Source organism: Choloepus didactylus, chromosome 4 (genome assembly GCF_015220235.1).
Source record: "Choloepus didactylus isolate mChoDid1 chromosome 4, mChoDid1.pri, whole genome shotgun sequence".
In the NCBI taxonomy this organism is placed as follows: Eukaryota; Metazoa; Chordata; class Mammalia; order Pilosa; family Megalonychidae; genus Choloepus; species Choloepus didactylus.
This window is the reverse complement of record NC_051310.1, coordinates 78,251,588-78,267,354: the sequence shown is the minus strand read 5'-3', so window position 1 is coordinate 78,267,354 and position 15,767 is coordinate 78,251,588. Positions and strand designations below refer to the sequence as shown.

At 37.9% G+C, this 15,767-nt stretch overlaps 1 protein-coding gene across 1 annotated transcript; it reads right to left on the bottom strand.

Moving 5' to 3' along the window:
• Positions 1 to 545: 545 nt before the first annotated feature.
• SNRPA1 (small nuclear ribonucleoprotein polypeptide A') lies at positions 546 to 15,477 on the bottom strand. The gene is made up of 9 exons (XM_037832889.1): positions 15,332 to 15,477; positions 12,171 to 12,318; positions 10,224 to 10,302; positions 5,933 to 5,979; positions 5,512 to 5,614; positions 4,848 to 4,927; positions 4,351 to 4,426; positions 3,586 to 3,679; positions 546 to 838 (listed from the first exon to the last, which is right to left on the bottom strand). Exons 1-9 carry the CDS (start codon positions 15,411 to 15,413, stop codon positions 780 to 782), a joined length of 768 nt encoding a protein of 255 aa, XP_037688817.1. The 5' UTR covers positions 15,414 to 15,477; the 3' UTR covers positions 546 to 779.
• Between the last annotated feature and the right edge of the window lie 290 nt (positions 15,478 to 15,767).

The window sequence follows — 15,767 nt, the reverse complement described above, 5'->3', positions numbered from 1 at the left end:
CAGTAGATGAGAAAAGGTAGCTTGGTTAAGGTACTCATCTTGCTTACCTGCCACCATGCTGTTTTTTAGATGAGCCTCAATTAGTCATAGTAAGGTGTGAGGAGGGGAATCAAGTATTTAAGAGCTGTAAGGAAACAAAGCCTTAGCCTACCCACTAGGGAAGCTACAATAGCCCTCTACCACATCCTAAAGGTTGGAAAATGCTGTTCCTCTGCTCATATTCCATCACCTGACAAGCAGAAGTCATATTTCCCTCTGTATTTCTTCAAATCACTAATTTGCATGATGTTTCCATGTAGAGTTAAATAAAAAAGGCCAAAGGATGGCAATTCATGGAAGTCCTAAAGCCTGGCTGCCTTTAATGAAGCTGTTATTCTGTGTGCAAAAAAATGCGCTGAAGAGATTGCTGATTCTTACTGACAATCACTGGCAGCGAAACAGATAAATCTTGAATTTAAACATTTCACAGTTGACTAAAGCCTATTTAAAAGTCCCATGCTGCCAACTTAAACAAGTCCATAGACCTCACTGCAAACACACCATGATGAAAGGCAATTTGGCAGCACTGCAAGTGTCCTTTATTTTTACTACTTGTAGAAAAACTGACATTTAGATTTCAAGATTTGCATTACAAAACAACCAGAAGCAGTTTTAAGCATTTCAACAATGCTTAAGAATTCCACTTTGCTGACACAAACAAGGCTATTATTCCATGTTCAAAAGTAAGACTTGTCCCCAGGTGGCATCATTCCATGTCCTGAAGATACTCAGGCCACTGCCTAAGACCCGTTTGTGACTGTGTCTTCTTCCATCTCCTCTTCACCATCATCAGCGGGCCCTAAAGGATAAAGACAAAACCAGAAGTCCTTCCAATCTCAGAGAATTTGTTTGCTCAGTACGTGTGTGCCCATTCTTTGAGGCTATTGTATGCTAGGCACTGGGTAAGGTGCAAGGCAACGAGCAACAGGCCCTGCCCTCAAAAAGCTTATAGTCCAGAGACAGCCCGTCTTTTACAGTATTGGAAGGGACAGGCAATTCCCAAGGAAAGGGGTCACAAAGGTATTTTATGAAAATCAAACCACTGCCTCCCATTCTAACTCATTCAGATCTATAAAAATTGATTTTTGTGAGGGTAAAAAGCATTTACTTGTGTTTTCTTCTTGCCACTACTATGGGCAAAGAAACTGTGAATACTCACTTAAAAAACATTTGGGCACTCATTACATGCCAGATGCTTGGAACAGCCAATTAATAATTTTATTGCCTTTTTTAGTTAGGGAAATATGGTAATAACCATCAAAAGGTCATTCAATTTGTCCAAAAATTTATGGTAGGTATTTTGGTCAGTATATTCTAAAAAAGGAAATCTGTTTTAACCTTGTTAGTGTTTGTAAAAATAACTCATGTTTAAGCCTACTGTTGCATTAGCTTTCTAAATAAAAATTACCAAGAAAGAATGCCACCGTGAAGTGCTACTTCTTGAATGATTTTCTTTTTCTCCCCATGTGCCTTCAGATTAAATTTAAAATGTCAAGAAACCCTAAGTCCCAAACAAAATATTCTTGGGGAATTCAGTCATTCTGTCACACTGCAGTCAAAATAAGCAAAGTTGCCTATTACTCCCCTTCCCCCAATCTGTCACCAAGTCTTAAAAGACTTCAATAGATTTCTAATGTTCTCAAGATCAAAGACCCAAGCCTTCCCGTGTCCTACAGCATCCTGTGCTGGGCCTGGCATGGGCCTGCACTGCAGTCTCTGCTGCCCCAGGCTCCCCTGGCCTTCCTTCATGTGGGTCACGCTCCCTTTAACCGCAGGGTTTTTCTTTTTCCCTGTGCAGTGCCTTCTGCCTGGAATGCCTCTTTGCCTTTGTCTAGTTCAGCAGTTCTCAAACTTTTTAGTCTCAGGACCCAAGAGTTTTGTTTATGTGGATTACATTAAAAACTGAGAATTTTAAAAACAGTAATTAAAACAATAAATCCACTATATGTTAATGTCTATATTCGTACAAAAAACATTATTTTCCAAAACAAAAAAAAATGTAATGAGAAGATTGACATATTTTTGAACATCTCTATATAATGTCTGACCATAGCAGTCAGCCAAACTTTCCTATTGGCTTCAGCATTCCTCCTATTGCCAATATGTTGTTCTGATTGAAGGATATGAAGAAAATTTGGCCACATACAGATATGTAACTAGAAAAGGGAAGAGTATTCTAAAAGCTTTTGCAGAATAATTGAGGATCTGCTTTTTAGATACTATGCCAAAATTTGAAAAATGGTAGTTTCTTAAAGGTTAGTCTGCACTGTGGAGTCTGAAACTGTACCAATGAACTTTTTGTACTCTCTTATGTGAAAATCCATTGGTCTATCTTGTACTTTAAATGGATCTTTAACCCATGATTTTGTAATGTTTGGAAAATACTGGTTGACTGAAAGATGCAGTTCTTCAAAGGTTGACCCATCTCATTATACAATATCAAAAAAAAAAATCACATTTATTAATCTTGCTGATTTCCTCAGAAAAGTCTTTAAGTACTAGCACTGAAAGCTGTCAAAGTCATAGTGGTGAGTTCAAGTTTCCCAAATCTTCATTTTTGCCCCAAATTCTTAATTTTATCTCTGGCAATAAATATTGTCAGTTGTTGTCCTTGAAGTGACAGGCTCACTTCATTCATGTTTGAGAAAACACCTGCCTCTCAGCTGAAACAATTCCACAAGTGCTTTCCATGGAGACGACCGTCCAACTGAAATACGCAGAAGTGCTTCATGTGAACCCCTCATCCTCTCACCCAGAAGACCAAAAAGATGTGTACTCAAGGGGTGATACTGAAGAAAATTAGTAATTTTCATTGCTTCATCAAGGACATTCTTAAGTGAAACTGGTATATACTTTACTAAGAGCACATGACAGTGAAAGATATGATGACTAATAATGCCATGTGGCCCCCCACCTTGACTTGTGAAAAGGTACTGGCAGTTTTACCCACTATTGCTCTTGTGCCATCAGTGGACACGATGAAAAAAGCAAATAATATCTTGGTGTTATTATGAAAGTAGTTTTGACCTCACAGGCCATGGATCACAGCGTAAGAAACACCGGTCTAAGTAGGATATTTTAATCATTTTTTGCTATCAGCTCAAACATCATTTTCCCATGGAAACATTCCCTAAGCCTCCAGCCTAGGTAGAGATCCCCGGTTACACTGATGTCAAAACTTGCAATATGCATTTTTCACTATTATATCTCTAGTGCCCAATTTGCTGTCTGACACAAAGTTGGCACTCAAATATTTAGAATGGTTAACACTTATCAAAAACTTACTAATGTCACACCCTGCGCTGTTACCCCTGCAGTACCACACAGCTACCTCCAAGGTTTGGCTTCACTCCATGGCTATGAAAATAATCTTTGTTTCAACTTTTACACAAAAAACCCCTTACTCCTATGACTTAACATTCTTTATCAAATAATGTCTTCATCTTCAAACAGCATTTAAAGGGACTTCAGCAATTGAACTGTTCTATAATCACTTTCAGGGTAACATTAATTTGGAAATACAAAGACAGAACATGGTTTTCTGACCTGATCTGCGTTCTCTGCCAGGTATCTGACCAGACTGCAGCAACCCTTTCAGCCTCTCCACTTCGGCCAGAGTTGATGCATTTGCTATAGCATTCTGGAGGACAGAACATAATAGAGATGGCCAATTAATTTAAACAAAAGTATCAATCATCCAGAAAATACCTATGGAAATTCACAGCAACTTTTAAGTTAGAACATTAAATAGTTCTGCAGTGGGGGAAGAACTTTATTGGCACGTTGAAATTAACCCAGAAACCAAATCACCAACTTCCAAAATTGGTGAAGAGATGTGGGCCCTCTTGTAACAGAGAATAAGTAATCATTTCATGTGTGCTAAAATTTTAGCTAACAGTACCTATATGGGATTATATCAGTGGACAATTTAGGAGGCAGTATTATAAAATTATGATTTCCCACTGACATCAAAGAGGATATATTAGAGACAGCAAATAATTCAAAGTAAGAATTAGGGCAACTACTAAGCCAGAATATCAGGTAACTAACTATTCTAAGTGTCTCCTAATAAGTGCATCCTGGAAAAATGAGAAAGATCAGAACTGCCTTGACTTTGACTGGCTCACATAATTCAAGTCGAAGTCTGGTCAAATAGTAACTTTAAGCTCTTCTTTCCCCTACACAAATATATCTGGATTCTAACAAATGTGGGAATTATAGTCTGCAATGTTCAGAATTTGGTTTATTCCACAACTTTGTGTCCTGAACGCATCTCTCAGCTCTCTCCAGTTCAAGAGTCCTAATGGTTACCTTGATTGCTTCTACGTCCCCAGGAGATGGCCCTCCTTTCTTTTTGTCAGTTGGCAAACCAGCACCTGGATTAAAACTGAGGGGGTGGGGGGTGGGGGAGGGAAAGAAGAACATAACTGTTGAATCCAGACCAATACAAGTTGCTTCTCTTTTACTTTCAAAAGCTTTTGAAAGTAATTCAACCAGTGTAGTATCTTATCTTTGTTAACAAACTGATACAAGAACTCTCTCCTTCAGAAACACCACCAAGTTCATCTTCCTATAGAGAAAACAGGAAGTATATAGCATCACAGTAAGACTGAATATGGAAATACTTGCTCTGCTAACATGGAAAAAATTTCATGTGATGTATGGGGCACTGGTGGTCAGACCACCAGCACCTAAATTTAATACCATATTAGCTACGGTTGTTTTGTTTAATTTTGTAGGAGGCAGACTGCCAGACAAGTAGTGTTTCTGAAGGTGAAGTGGAGTTAAGTTGGATATCCGTCTCTTACGTTTTGCTTCTCCTGGCAATATCCTTTGCAAGCTGTGCACCCCGTTTGCCCTTGAACATTTTCTCTGCTTCCTGACGCTCCTACAGCGACACCACACACACAGTTAATGGAAACAGGAATACCACATGCATGTAGATGCACTCCTCAGAACACGGAAGAAAACTCTCCTGAGATATTTGGGGCTGGTAAAAATACCAAAAAGCCAATTTCATATTAAAAGGAGACACAGTGATCTTGCTTTCTCTGGTGAAGCTCCCTGAAGAAAGTACCCTCTCCTGGCTCCCCAGGAACTAAGGGTTTTTTTTTTTTTTTTAAAAAGACTCCCAATAAAGGGAAAAAAAATTCTAATAATAAGAGTGGCTCAAAAATGGATTATGTTAAGCTCCAAACTTGGAATGTAACCAAACAATCTGTTGGCTCCAAAATTTTGCCACCTTTGGAATGACTAACACTATATAGAACAGCTTTAACTCAAAGACCTACCAGAAACTCTGTCTGAGGAAAAAAAAAATCTGCTTTCACATTTTCTTCCCCACGTTTTTAATACAAAATGATAGTACAATTTATTTGAATAGGCAATTTTAAAAAATCAATAACAATAGTCTAAAGAAAAACACACAACTCTATCATGACTCACAACCAAGAGAATAACACTAATACTTACTTTTAGTTTTACTTTCTGGAAATCCAGTACTCTGACTTGTGGAACCTTATAAATTACATACAGTCTGTAATGCTTCTTATTTGTAACAGGATTTCTTAGAATACTATAAGAAAAGGAACAATATAAAGCAAATTTTGTTGATGGCACAGCATTCAAGAAGCCCATTTTAATAAAGTCTAATGAATCTCTAAATCAAGGAAAATTTTGTTAGTCTTCACATCTGTCAATGTAATAACATAAGGGAAACTTAGAGCACAGGGGTCCAAAGAAAACATTTTCAATATTTTTAAAAAGGTATTTTTAAAAACAAAAAAAAACAAAAAAAAACAAAAACTAACTGATTGCTTTAAGGTCAAGGCTGATAAATGTGTTATTTTAGAGGACTTCATTAGTTTGTCACCATCACAAATAATTTCCATACCTTAGATAAGTCAGTGACTTGAGAGCTGCCAAAGGGTCCAGATCACCCTATAAAAGAGCCACCACAAGTAAGAACAATGCACTGTTTTGATACTTTGAAATAGTGGGTGCTTTTGGAGCAAGGACCCATCTTGTCTTTTTTTTTTTTTTTAAATTATTGCTTTAGCACCTAGCATAATACTAGTACATCACAGATGCTTAATAAATGTCTATTGAATGGTTAATACATTTGAGCTTCTTAAACATAAAATCTCTGCCATTTACAGCTATTGTGTCAACATCAGAAGATGAAAAGTTTCTCCTACACTGATAAGAAACTACTGAAACAGATCCAAATTAACTGGACATGGACAAGAGAAACAATGAGATAAAGTACAGATAAAAGTACAGATAGAAGGGAACAGAGCCAGTAGTTCTCATAAACTAAGCTGCCATTTTTTGAATACTTCAAAACCACCACCAGAGAGTTCTAGAGTTGGCCCCTGGCATAATACGATTAGATGAAACCTAAAAGACGATCCACATTGTTGCTGATATTCTCACAAATACTGAGGACTGACGGTTTGGTGTGCCGAGCTCTCTAACTCGGGACTTGCCCTTATGAAGCGAGAGACTAAACCTGCTTATAATTGTGTTTGAGTCTCCCCTTGAGTGTCTCTTTGTTGCTGAGATGTGGCCCTCTAGCTAAGCCAACTCGGCAGGTGAACTCACTGCCCTCCCCTATATGTGGGATCTGACTCCCAGGGATGTTACTCTCCCTGGCAACACAGGATGTGACTCCTGGGGATGAATCTGGACCCGGCATTGTGGGACTGAGAACACCTTCTTGACTAAAAGGGGGATGCGAAATGAAACGAAATAAAGTTTCACTGGCTGAGACATTTCAAATGGAGTTGAAAGGTCACTCTGGTGGACATTCTTAAGCATGATATAGATAACCCCTTTTTGGGCTTTAATGTATTGAGATAGCTAGAAGTAAATACCTGAAACTATCAAACTCCAACCCAGCAGCCTTGACTCTTGAAGACGATTGTGTAACAATGTAGCTTACAAGGGGTGACAGTGTAACTGTGAAAACCTTGTGGATCGCACTCCCTTTAATAGGGTGGGATGGGGGGGATGATTTGGGTGCTCTTTTTTCTTTTATTTTTTATTCTTATTCTTTCTGGCGTAAGAAAAATGTTCAAAAATAGATTGGGGTGATGAATGCACAACTATATGATTGTACTATGAACAGTTGATTGTACACCATGGATGACTGTACGGTATGTGAATATATCTTAATAAAGCTAAATTTAATTAAAAAAAAAAAAAAAAGATGATCCATAAAGGAATAAACAACAAAATGTGGCAACTTTTCTTTTTACACACATACACAATGATGATGTATTGTGGGGTTAAAAAATGAATAAATAATATAACAAGTTTGGGGAGAGCTGAAATGTTTCAGGTTTCTGTGTTATTTAGGAAGACTGGTTAACTTTAGACTTTTGACAAATAAACATGCTTTAATTCCTAGGGTGTTGACTAAGAATAGAAATAGAGTAAATAATTTCTAAACTATTAGAAGGAAAAGGAAATGACCCAAACCAAACCAAAACAAAAAACCAAAAACCCAGAGAACAATAAAGGAGGAAAAAAAAATAACGCAGAATGGGTGGGACAAACAGAAAGCCCCAGAAAAAAGACAAACACAAACTCAAATATAAGGTGATTACATTAAATGTAAACGGACTAAATACTCCATCTAAAAGACAGACTTGAGACTGGATTAAACAAAAATATATCCAACTATATGCTGTTTTCAAGAGACAAATCTAAAATGTAAGGTTCAGAAAAGTTGAAGGTAAATTTTGGATGGAAAAAGTTATCGTGCAGTTTTAGTAATGGAAGGTAGTGAAGATAGCACAACATTGTAAAGGTAATTAATGCCACTGAATTATACACTTAAAAATGGATAAAACGACAAATTTTATGTTATATACATATATATGCTAACCAACTAAAAAAATGGTTCCTGCCATGTGGATCACACTTCCCTTTGTCCAGTGTATAGATGAGTAGAAAAACAGGGGCCAAAACAAAAAGAAACCCCCAAAAAACCACCCAGTGTTCTTTTTCACTTTAATTTTTATTCTTATTACTTTTGTGTGTGTGATAATGAAAATGTTCAAAAATTAATTTTGGTGATGGATGCACAACTATATGGTGGTACTATGAACAACTGATTGTACGCTTTGTATGACTGCATGGTATGTGTATATATCTCAATAAAATTGAATTATTAAAAAAAAGTTTCCCATCAAAAAAATTTAAAGATTTATCATTTATTGTGCAAATGCTAACTGAAAGAATCAGAAAAAATAGATACCAAAGTAAAAAAGTATTAATAGAGATAAACATCACAACATAATAACAAAAGATACAGTTTACCAGAAAGATATTAAAAATTTAAAATTGGTAGGTATCAAGTAAGATAACCTAAACCATATGGAACTAAAATTGACAGAACTCCAGGAAGATAGTAAAATCCTTATCATAATGTGAGATTTTAACATACCCCTCACAGTAATTGGCAGGACAGATAAAAAAATTAGCATCAGCTTTCATCTTTGCAAACAACTTTAAACACAACCATAATTTCTCTAACAGTTCCTATCATGCAACACATTTTCTATAAGCATGCATCTCTGGCTGAATACCTCATACATTTTAAAAGGGATCTGACCTCACAGCAGTACTTTCCTACTTTTGGAGTTAAACACCGCCCCCTCTTCGAGACTCTAAGGAAATCTATGGACCCTATCCACAAGGAAAAGGAATATACAACAAGGTAATAGGGAAAACAATCAAGTTAATAGGGAGAGGAAGCAAGGTCATAATAATCCAAAATCATGTTATACAAAATGGTCTTAAACATCCAGTGAAAAATTTAGGTTATGAAACAATACATAGTGTGAGCTCAGTTTTGTTAAAAATTATACAGAGCAAAAATTTAAAAAGCATAAAGATAACTGAGAAAAATGCAAAATAAATGGTTTGTACTGTAGAATGTAGGGACCTAGTGATAGACAGCAAATAGTGAAGAGGGAACGATAATCTAGTAACAGACAAGTTGTGGAGGGTAAACTTATATGTTACGGGAATGCTCAGGAACGACTATGGTTTGTTAATTTCTGGGAGGTATGGTAGGAACAAGTTTGCAGAAATGCAGTTATTTTAGGTTATTTGTTTTTTCTTGTTCCTTTGTTTTGGTTTTGTTTGAAATTTTTTTATTGTTTGTTTTTAAATTTTTTGATAAAGTTTTAAAAAAATGAACAATGAGGGGAGGAGGGGAATGGAATGTTTTGGATGTTTTTTTATTTTAATTTTAATTTTATTTTTTGGAGTAATGAAAATGTTCAAAGATTGATTGTGGTGATGAATACACAACTATATGATGATACTATGAACAACTGATTGTACACTTTGAAGGGCTGTATGTTATGTGAATATATCTCAATAAAATTGCATTAAAAAAATAAAGTAAAAAGCACAAAAACAGGTCAAAATAATCATATCCACATAGAGAAAATGCCCCAAATCTCACAAAAAAATCAGTTACAGGTGGACTGTTGAAATGTGAAGACTAAAACAAAGCTTCTTGAACAGAACTGTCCAACAGAAGTTTAATGTGAGTTACATATGTAACTTTGAGTTTTCTAGTAGCCACATTAAGATAGAAAAAAGAAAACAGATAAACTAATTTTGACAACATATTTGATTTAACCTAATATCCAAATTATCATTTCAACATGTAATTAATATATAAAAATTATTGAAATAATTTAATTTTTTTGCATGAAGTCTTCCATATCTAGTGTGTAGTTTACAGATCTAGCACATCTCAATTCAGACTAACCACATATGATTAGTGGCTACTATACTAGACACTGCAATTCTAGAAAACAACATAGTAGTGTTTCTTCAAACCCTGGGATAGGAAAAGCTTAAACAGAACATCAAAATCACTAACAATAAAGAAAAGGATTGATAAATTGGATTATACTTAAATTAGGAACTTTTCTACCAAGACACCCGAAGAGAATGAAAAGCCAAGCCACAGAGTCAAAGAAGAAATTTGCAACACTTATAACCCAAAATGGCTGAGGGCCTGAATTAATTAAGAAAAAGACAATGAAAATGGATAAGATAATTTTCTGTGAATTTTTCTGGTTTTTCCAATTTCCTATAGGAAGCACACAGTACCTTTAATCCCTCCCCCAAATATATTTCCCCCCTGTTCAACTTACCAGTTCCACAAGACTGTTGTTGGTGAGAACGAGTTCTGTCAGACAAGGCAGAGCCTGGTCAAGTCCTTCACCTATACGGCTAAAATAAAAATACTCTTTTAAAAGTTCAGTAAGCTTGGCAAATAAATTCATTAATCTTCCCCCCACCCCCCATGAGGGACATGACTTCCAGGGGAATAACTCTCCCTGGTGACATGGGACATGACTCCCAGGAATGGGCCTGGCCCTGGCGGTGAGGGACTGAAAATGCCTACTTGACCAAAAGGGGGAAAAGAAAAGTAATAAGCTGATCACAGTGGCTGAGAGGTCCCAAGTAGAGTCGAGAGGCTACCCTGGAGGTTTCTCTTAAGCAAGCTCCAGCTAAACATCCCAAATGGCCACAGTATGCCAGGCCCTAACCAAAAGTAGTCCCCAAATACCTACGTCCTTATCTGAGATTCTATAAAATATTCACTCACTAAGTTTAATCTCTCAGAAACTTAAATCCACCAGTGTTCCCATGCCAGATAAGTCCTAAAACCCAGAGGCAACAGCCTCTTTAAGAACAATAATCAGATGCAGTCCCCTTCCCCATACTGTCGCCACCCCCTTTCAATATGAACAAGTTAGGGTGGTCACTGCCCGGACACCCCTGAAGATGGAGAAAGAGTTTAAGTGAGAGGAAGGGGTAGCAACAAACAAGATAAGATTTAACAAAGGTCTATGAATACTGAAACTTTATAAACACATATGTATTTTTAAATGCTGGGGTGTTGGAATAGCTGGAAGGAGGTAAATGACATGGTGGAACTGTAACCTATAACATTCTTTGAAATTTCCTCTATAGCCACTTGTTGAATTGTGCTTTGAAAGCCTTCACCTTTCTGTATATACCCTATATTGCATAATAAGGAAAGAATTGAAATTGTGGAACTATAACAATTTTTGAAATTATCTATATAACTGCTTGTTGAGATGTACATCGAAAGTTAACACCTTTCTGATGTGTATTTCACAATAATGGAAATAGCTGAAGTTGTGGAACTGTGCCCCATGACATTCTTTGAAATTTGCTCTCTACTTGTTAAACTGTACTTTGAAAGTTATCACTGCTATATATATATGCTAAAGTTCACAATAAAAAATGCATTAAAAAAAAGTTCAGTAAGCTAAGTATTTTATCTAAGTCCTTGCTCAAAGGATTTCAGACTTCAGAGTCAGAAGGAACCTTAGAGATGCTTCTTCCAAACACCCTATCTGACAGAAGGGAGATTAGGCATAAAGAGGAAACCTCATAGAAGGTCATGGGATTAGTACCAGAATCTGGAGGATTTCAGAACATATGCTTCCTGAAAGCTGCCTAGAGCTCTTTCACTAGCACACTGCCTAGTACACTGACTAACTTATAAGAAATATGTCTATTAAAGATCTCAACAAGCAGTCCTTAAAGACATTATCTGCATACCTGGTGTAACTTTTCTCCTATAAAATTTACACAAAGCGATGTAGGGTCACAAAGAGATTTCAATTTCAGTAAGTAATATTCTAGAAACCCACCACAGTTAAAGAAATATATATATATATATGTCAGAGGATGTGAGGTGAGAGAGTTGGCTTGATCAGAAAAATCATAATTGCTGAAATTACATATATCCCTTTAATGTGATCCTTCTCATTTTTCTATTTTTTGTTTTAGAAGCCCAAATGTGTACCATGCACCATGTTTTTAACTTAAATTAGAAACTTACCATGAATAAACAAATTTACAAGATTTTTAAAATAGACGCAAATAAGATTAAACCAACGCCAAGTTAATCATCTGGATCTCTATGGGAAAAGTGTAGGTTATTTCTCATTTTAAGAAGAAACACATAGATTTAACTGGCAGTTTGTATTAAAAGTTCTTCAGGGATCACTGCAACATTTACTCTAGGGAAAAATTACTACTGTCTATTAGCAGACACTTACCATATTCGGTTGTTGTTCACTAATAATGTTTTCAGTCTTCTCAACAGAGGGAAGCCATCTAGTTTTCTGATTTCATTATCAGAAAAATCAATAGCATCAAACTGGTCTAAGGTAGCACCAAGATTTTCAATTACAGGAATTTTATACCCTGTAATATGAAAAAGAAAATAAACACAAGAAATATCAAGAAAAGAGACTAGAACAATATCATAATTAAAAGGCACCTTAAAATATTTACAATACTTCATGGTAATTTGTGAAGGCTTTCATTCATTCAAAAATATTTATCTAGCATCTACAACATGCCAAACATTGTGCTAGGTACTGGAGATAAAATGTCAAACAAAACAAACTCCCTGTGGCCATGAAGCTCACGGTCTACCAGTGGACATGGAGATGCTGCTGCTGAGAATAAGGCCAAGGATGAAGATAACGAGGATACTTACTAAGCATAATATTGGTAGTGAACATTTGTAAGAATATTTACAAGGTGTCTTGCACTGTTGCTAGTAGTACACATGATTTTTCTTATTTAGCTCCACAAGTTTTTTCATCCCCTTTAACCATAAAATGATGCAAGGTGTCAAAGTGAGGGTGATATATGGGAATCCTATATTTTACATATGATTGCTCTCTAAACCCACGATAAAATAAAAATTTAAAAAATTTAATTAAAAAATAGAAGAAATCAAAGCTCTATGATTTAATCAAGGTTCCAGAGCAAGTTACACTTTCAGCTGCCTACTATGGGTGCCCAAGCTTTGTTCATACCAGGTGCACAGCAGTTCGTTCAACCTCTTTTGCATTTCAACAAGCTAGATGCATAGAACTCATTAGGATAGCCTCCTGATGTGTTAGCAACCCCCTTGTGGGAAACAAGCACTCTTCCTAAAAGGAATAAACGCTCACCCGATTGTGGTGAAGAGAAGAATTTATTCACGATCTTGCAAGAACAGGTGCCCAACCAAAATGTGGGGGGTTGGTGCACAGAACAATAGACCCAGCAGTATTTATTCCCTACCTCTAACTGCAAGTCCCTCCTCTGTTTCTCCATTGCCTGGATACTTCAGAGGTTACATTCTATTCGACAAGCCTAATTAGCCCTGCAAATTTGAAACATGCAGCCTGCCCAAATTGGAAACATTTGGAAAAAAGTCTCCTGTGAAAACTTGGAACATTTGAAACAAGTCTCCAACCCTCTTTCCTTTGTTCTTTAACTGCAGAGCCAGTCTGAGCTAGTTTGGTAACAACTTATGAAGCTGTTTAAGGAACATCTACCCACCCCACCCAGTCTCCACCTTGCAAAGACAGTGGGTGGATAAACAGGAGGACCGGCCACCGATTATAGCTTGGCTTCTTGACCTCTGCCATTCCCCTGAGCTGCCCCCACCCTGTGTGAAAGCTAAACTTAATCTAATTCTCACACCCTTACCTCACTTCCAATCCAGAGTTGAGGGTCAACTGTTTATACACACTACTGAAGCACTCTAAGAACCATTTGCTCAAAATGCTCATGATTTGTCTGATATGGACAAACTTATTGTGCTACGTGTTAGGAGAAGAAAAGAAATAAACCCAACCACGGTTAAAGCACACAATTTGGAACTGTAAAACTACATCAAAGTAGGTACTGTGCCAAAATAAGTGTTCTCAACACCAGATGAACCTCAGAAAGAAAGAAGGTACCAAGAAATTGAAGATGGTGAGTTACTCTTGAACTGAACCTTTCTCTAAGAAGGGCGATTTCAACAAAATAAAATAAAATAAAATAAAATAAAAGCACTGGCATTTCCCAAAAGTCAGCAAAGAATCTAACCAGAAAGCAGCGTCTGCAGAAGTGGTGTTCCTGAGACCTGTCTCCATCTGAGAAACTCTCAGGCCAAGACTGGATAATCCCTTCACCACAGTGCTGGAAATGCTAAGTAGCTAACTGCAACCCCAATTTCTGACCAAGCTTTACTCAGGCTAAAATATTTATAGGAATCTCAATAGTTTGGATTACACTCTGGGGTGGTGGCTGGAAACATATCCCGGAACAAGCCTTGGGGAAATAGCTGGATCTTTTAAAATGTTTTGATGAAAGGGAAAAAGAGGACACCTAAAGCCAATAAGAAAATATCGGGGAAAAGAAATCATTGCTTTTGTTCCAAGAACTGACTGCCCACATCGTAAATTAGGGATAATTACCGCATGTCCTACCTACTCTCACGGTATCTTTTTTTTTTTTTAATTCATTTTTATTGAGATATATATTCACATACCATGTAGTCATACAAAGCATACATTCAATTGTTCACAGTACCATTATATAGTTGTGCGTTCATCACCAAAATTAATTTTTGAACATTTTCATTACCACACAATAAATAATAAAAATTAAAGTGAAAAAGAATAATTAAAGTAAAAAAGAACAGTGGGTGCCCCCCTTTTTTTTTGCCCCCATTTTTCTACTCATTCATCCATACAGTGGACAAAGGGGAGTGTGGTCCATATGGCTTTCCCAATCACACTGTCACCCCTCATAAGCTACATTTTTATACAATCGTCTTCAAGATTCAAGGGTTCTGGGTTATAGTCTTATAGTTTCGGGTATTTACTGCTAGCTATTCCAATTCATTAGAAACTAAAAAGGGTTGTCTACATTGTGCGTTAAGAGTGCCCACCAGAGTGACCTCTCGGCTCCTTTTGGAATCTCCCAGCCACTGCAATTTATTTCATTTCCTTTCACATCCCCCTTTTGGTCAAGAAGATGTCTCACAGTATCTTTTTAAAGTATTTACTGAGAGCCAACCACTCGCCCTGCACTTAGTTACAACCGTTAATAAGTATATTTTCCCGGCTCGCAACGAGCTCGGATTGAGAACTGTTCCAAACTAGGTCCAATCAGAGGCGCACGGGGGAGGAAGCAATTAATTCAGCCACGTGTGTGCGAGTAGGAGAGGAGCAACAGAAACCTCAGCGGCGTCTAACCGGAGGCTCTTTTGGCTACAAAGTCAAGAATCGCCTCTAGGCGCAGGCCTACAGAACACGGCGTACCAGGAACCGCGCTCGGTGGCGGCGGAGGCCGGGGCGGTCCCGGCGTCCAGAACCCAGGGCCGCGACCGGGCGCCGACACGAGGCCAGGGAGGCCCAGGGATGACCGCCCGCTGCCCCGGACTCACCCCGCAGGTCCAGCTCGCGGTCCCTCACTGCGTTGGTGTACTGAGCCGCCTGCTCAATCAGCTCCGCCGTCAGCTTCACCATCCTGCCGCCTCCCGCTTCCCAGCGCCAAGAAAGGCCCGCTGCCTCCCGTCGGCCACACGTCCCAGCGTGCCCTGCGTACGCTGCCAGGCAGCACCAATCGCAGCCGGCGCGTTCGCGCGCAACTCCACGGCCAGGCAGAAGCAATCGAAGGCCACGCCCCCCGGCTCGTTCTCTTCTGAGGTTCTGGCGCTCCTTGGGGACGCCTCGGGTTCTGGTTTTCATTCTGGATGGAGCTGGGGTCTGGAGGGCCCCTGAGGCCAGAGATTTATCTCCGAAAATTAAGCAAATTGTGAAAGCACCTATGTGGAACTTTCTCGTACATCAGTGGGAGGTGAGAGGGGAAGTTATGTTCAC

Bases quoted from the DNA above. Each gene is read 5' to 3' on its own strand.
- SNRPA1 (XM_037832889.1), bottom strand. From the start codon at position 15,413: ATGGTGAAGCTGACGGCGGAGCTGATTGAGCAGGCGGCTCAGTACACC. The intron at 10,303-12,170 runs GTAAGTGTCTGC...TTTTTATTTTAG, and splicing joins GTGAACAACAACCGAATATG to CCGTATAGGTGAAGGACTTG. The intron at 4,427-4,847 runs GTAAGAGACGGA...CCACCCCCTCAG, and splicing joins ATTGCCAGGAGAAGCAAAAC to TTTTAATCCAGGTGCTGGTT.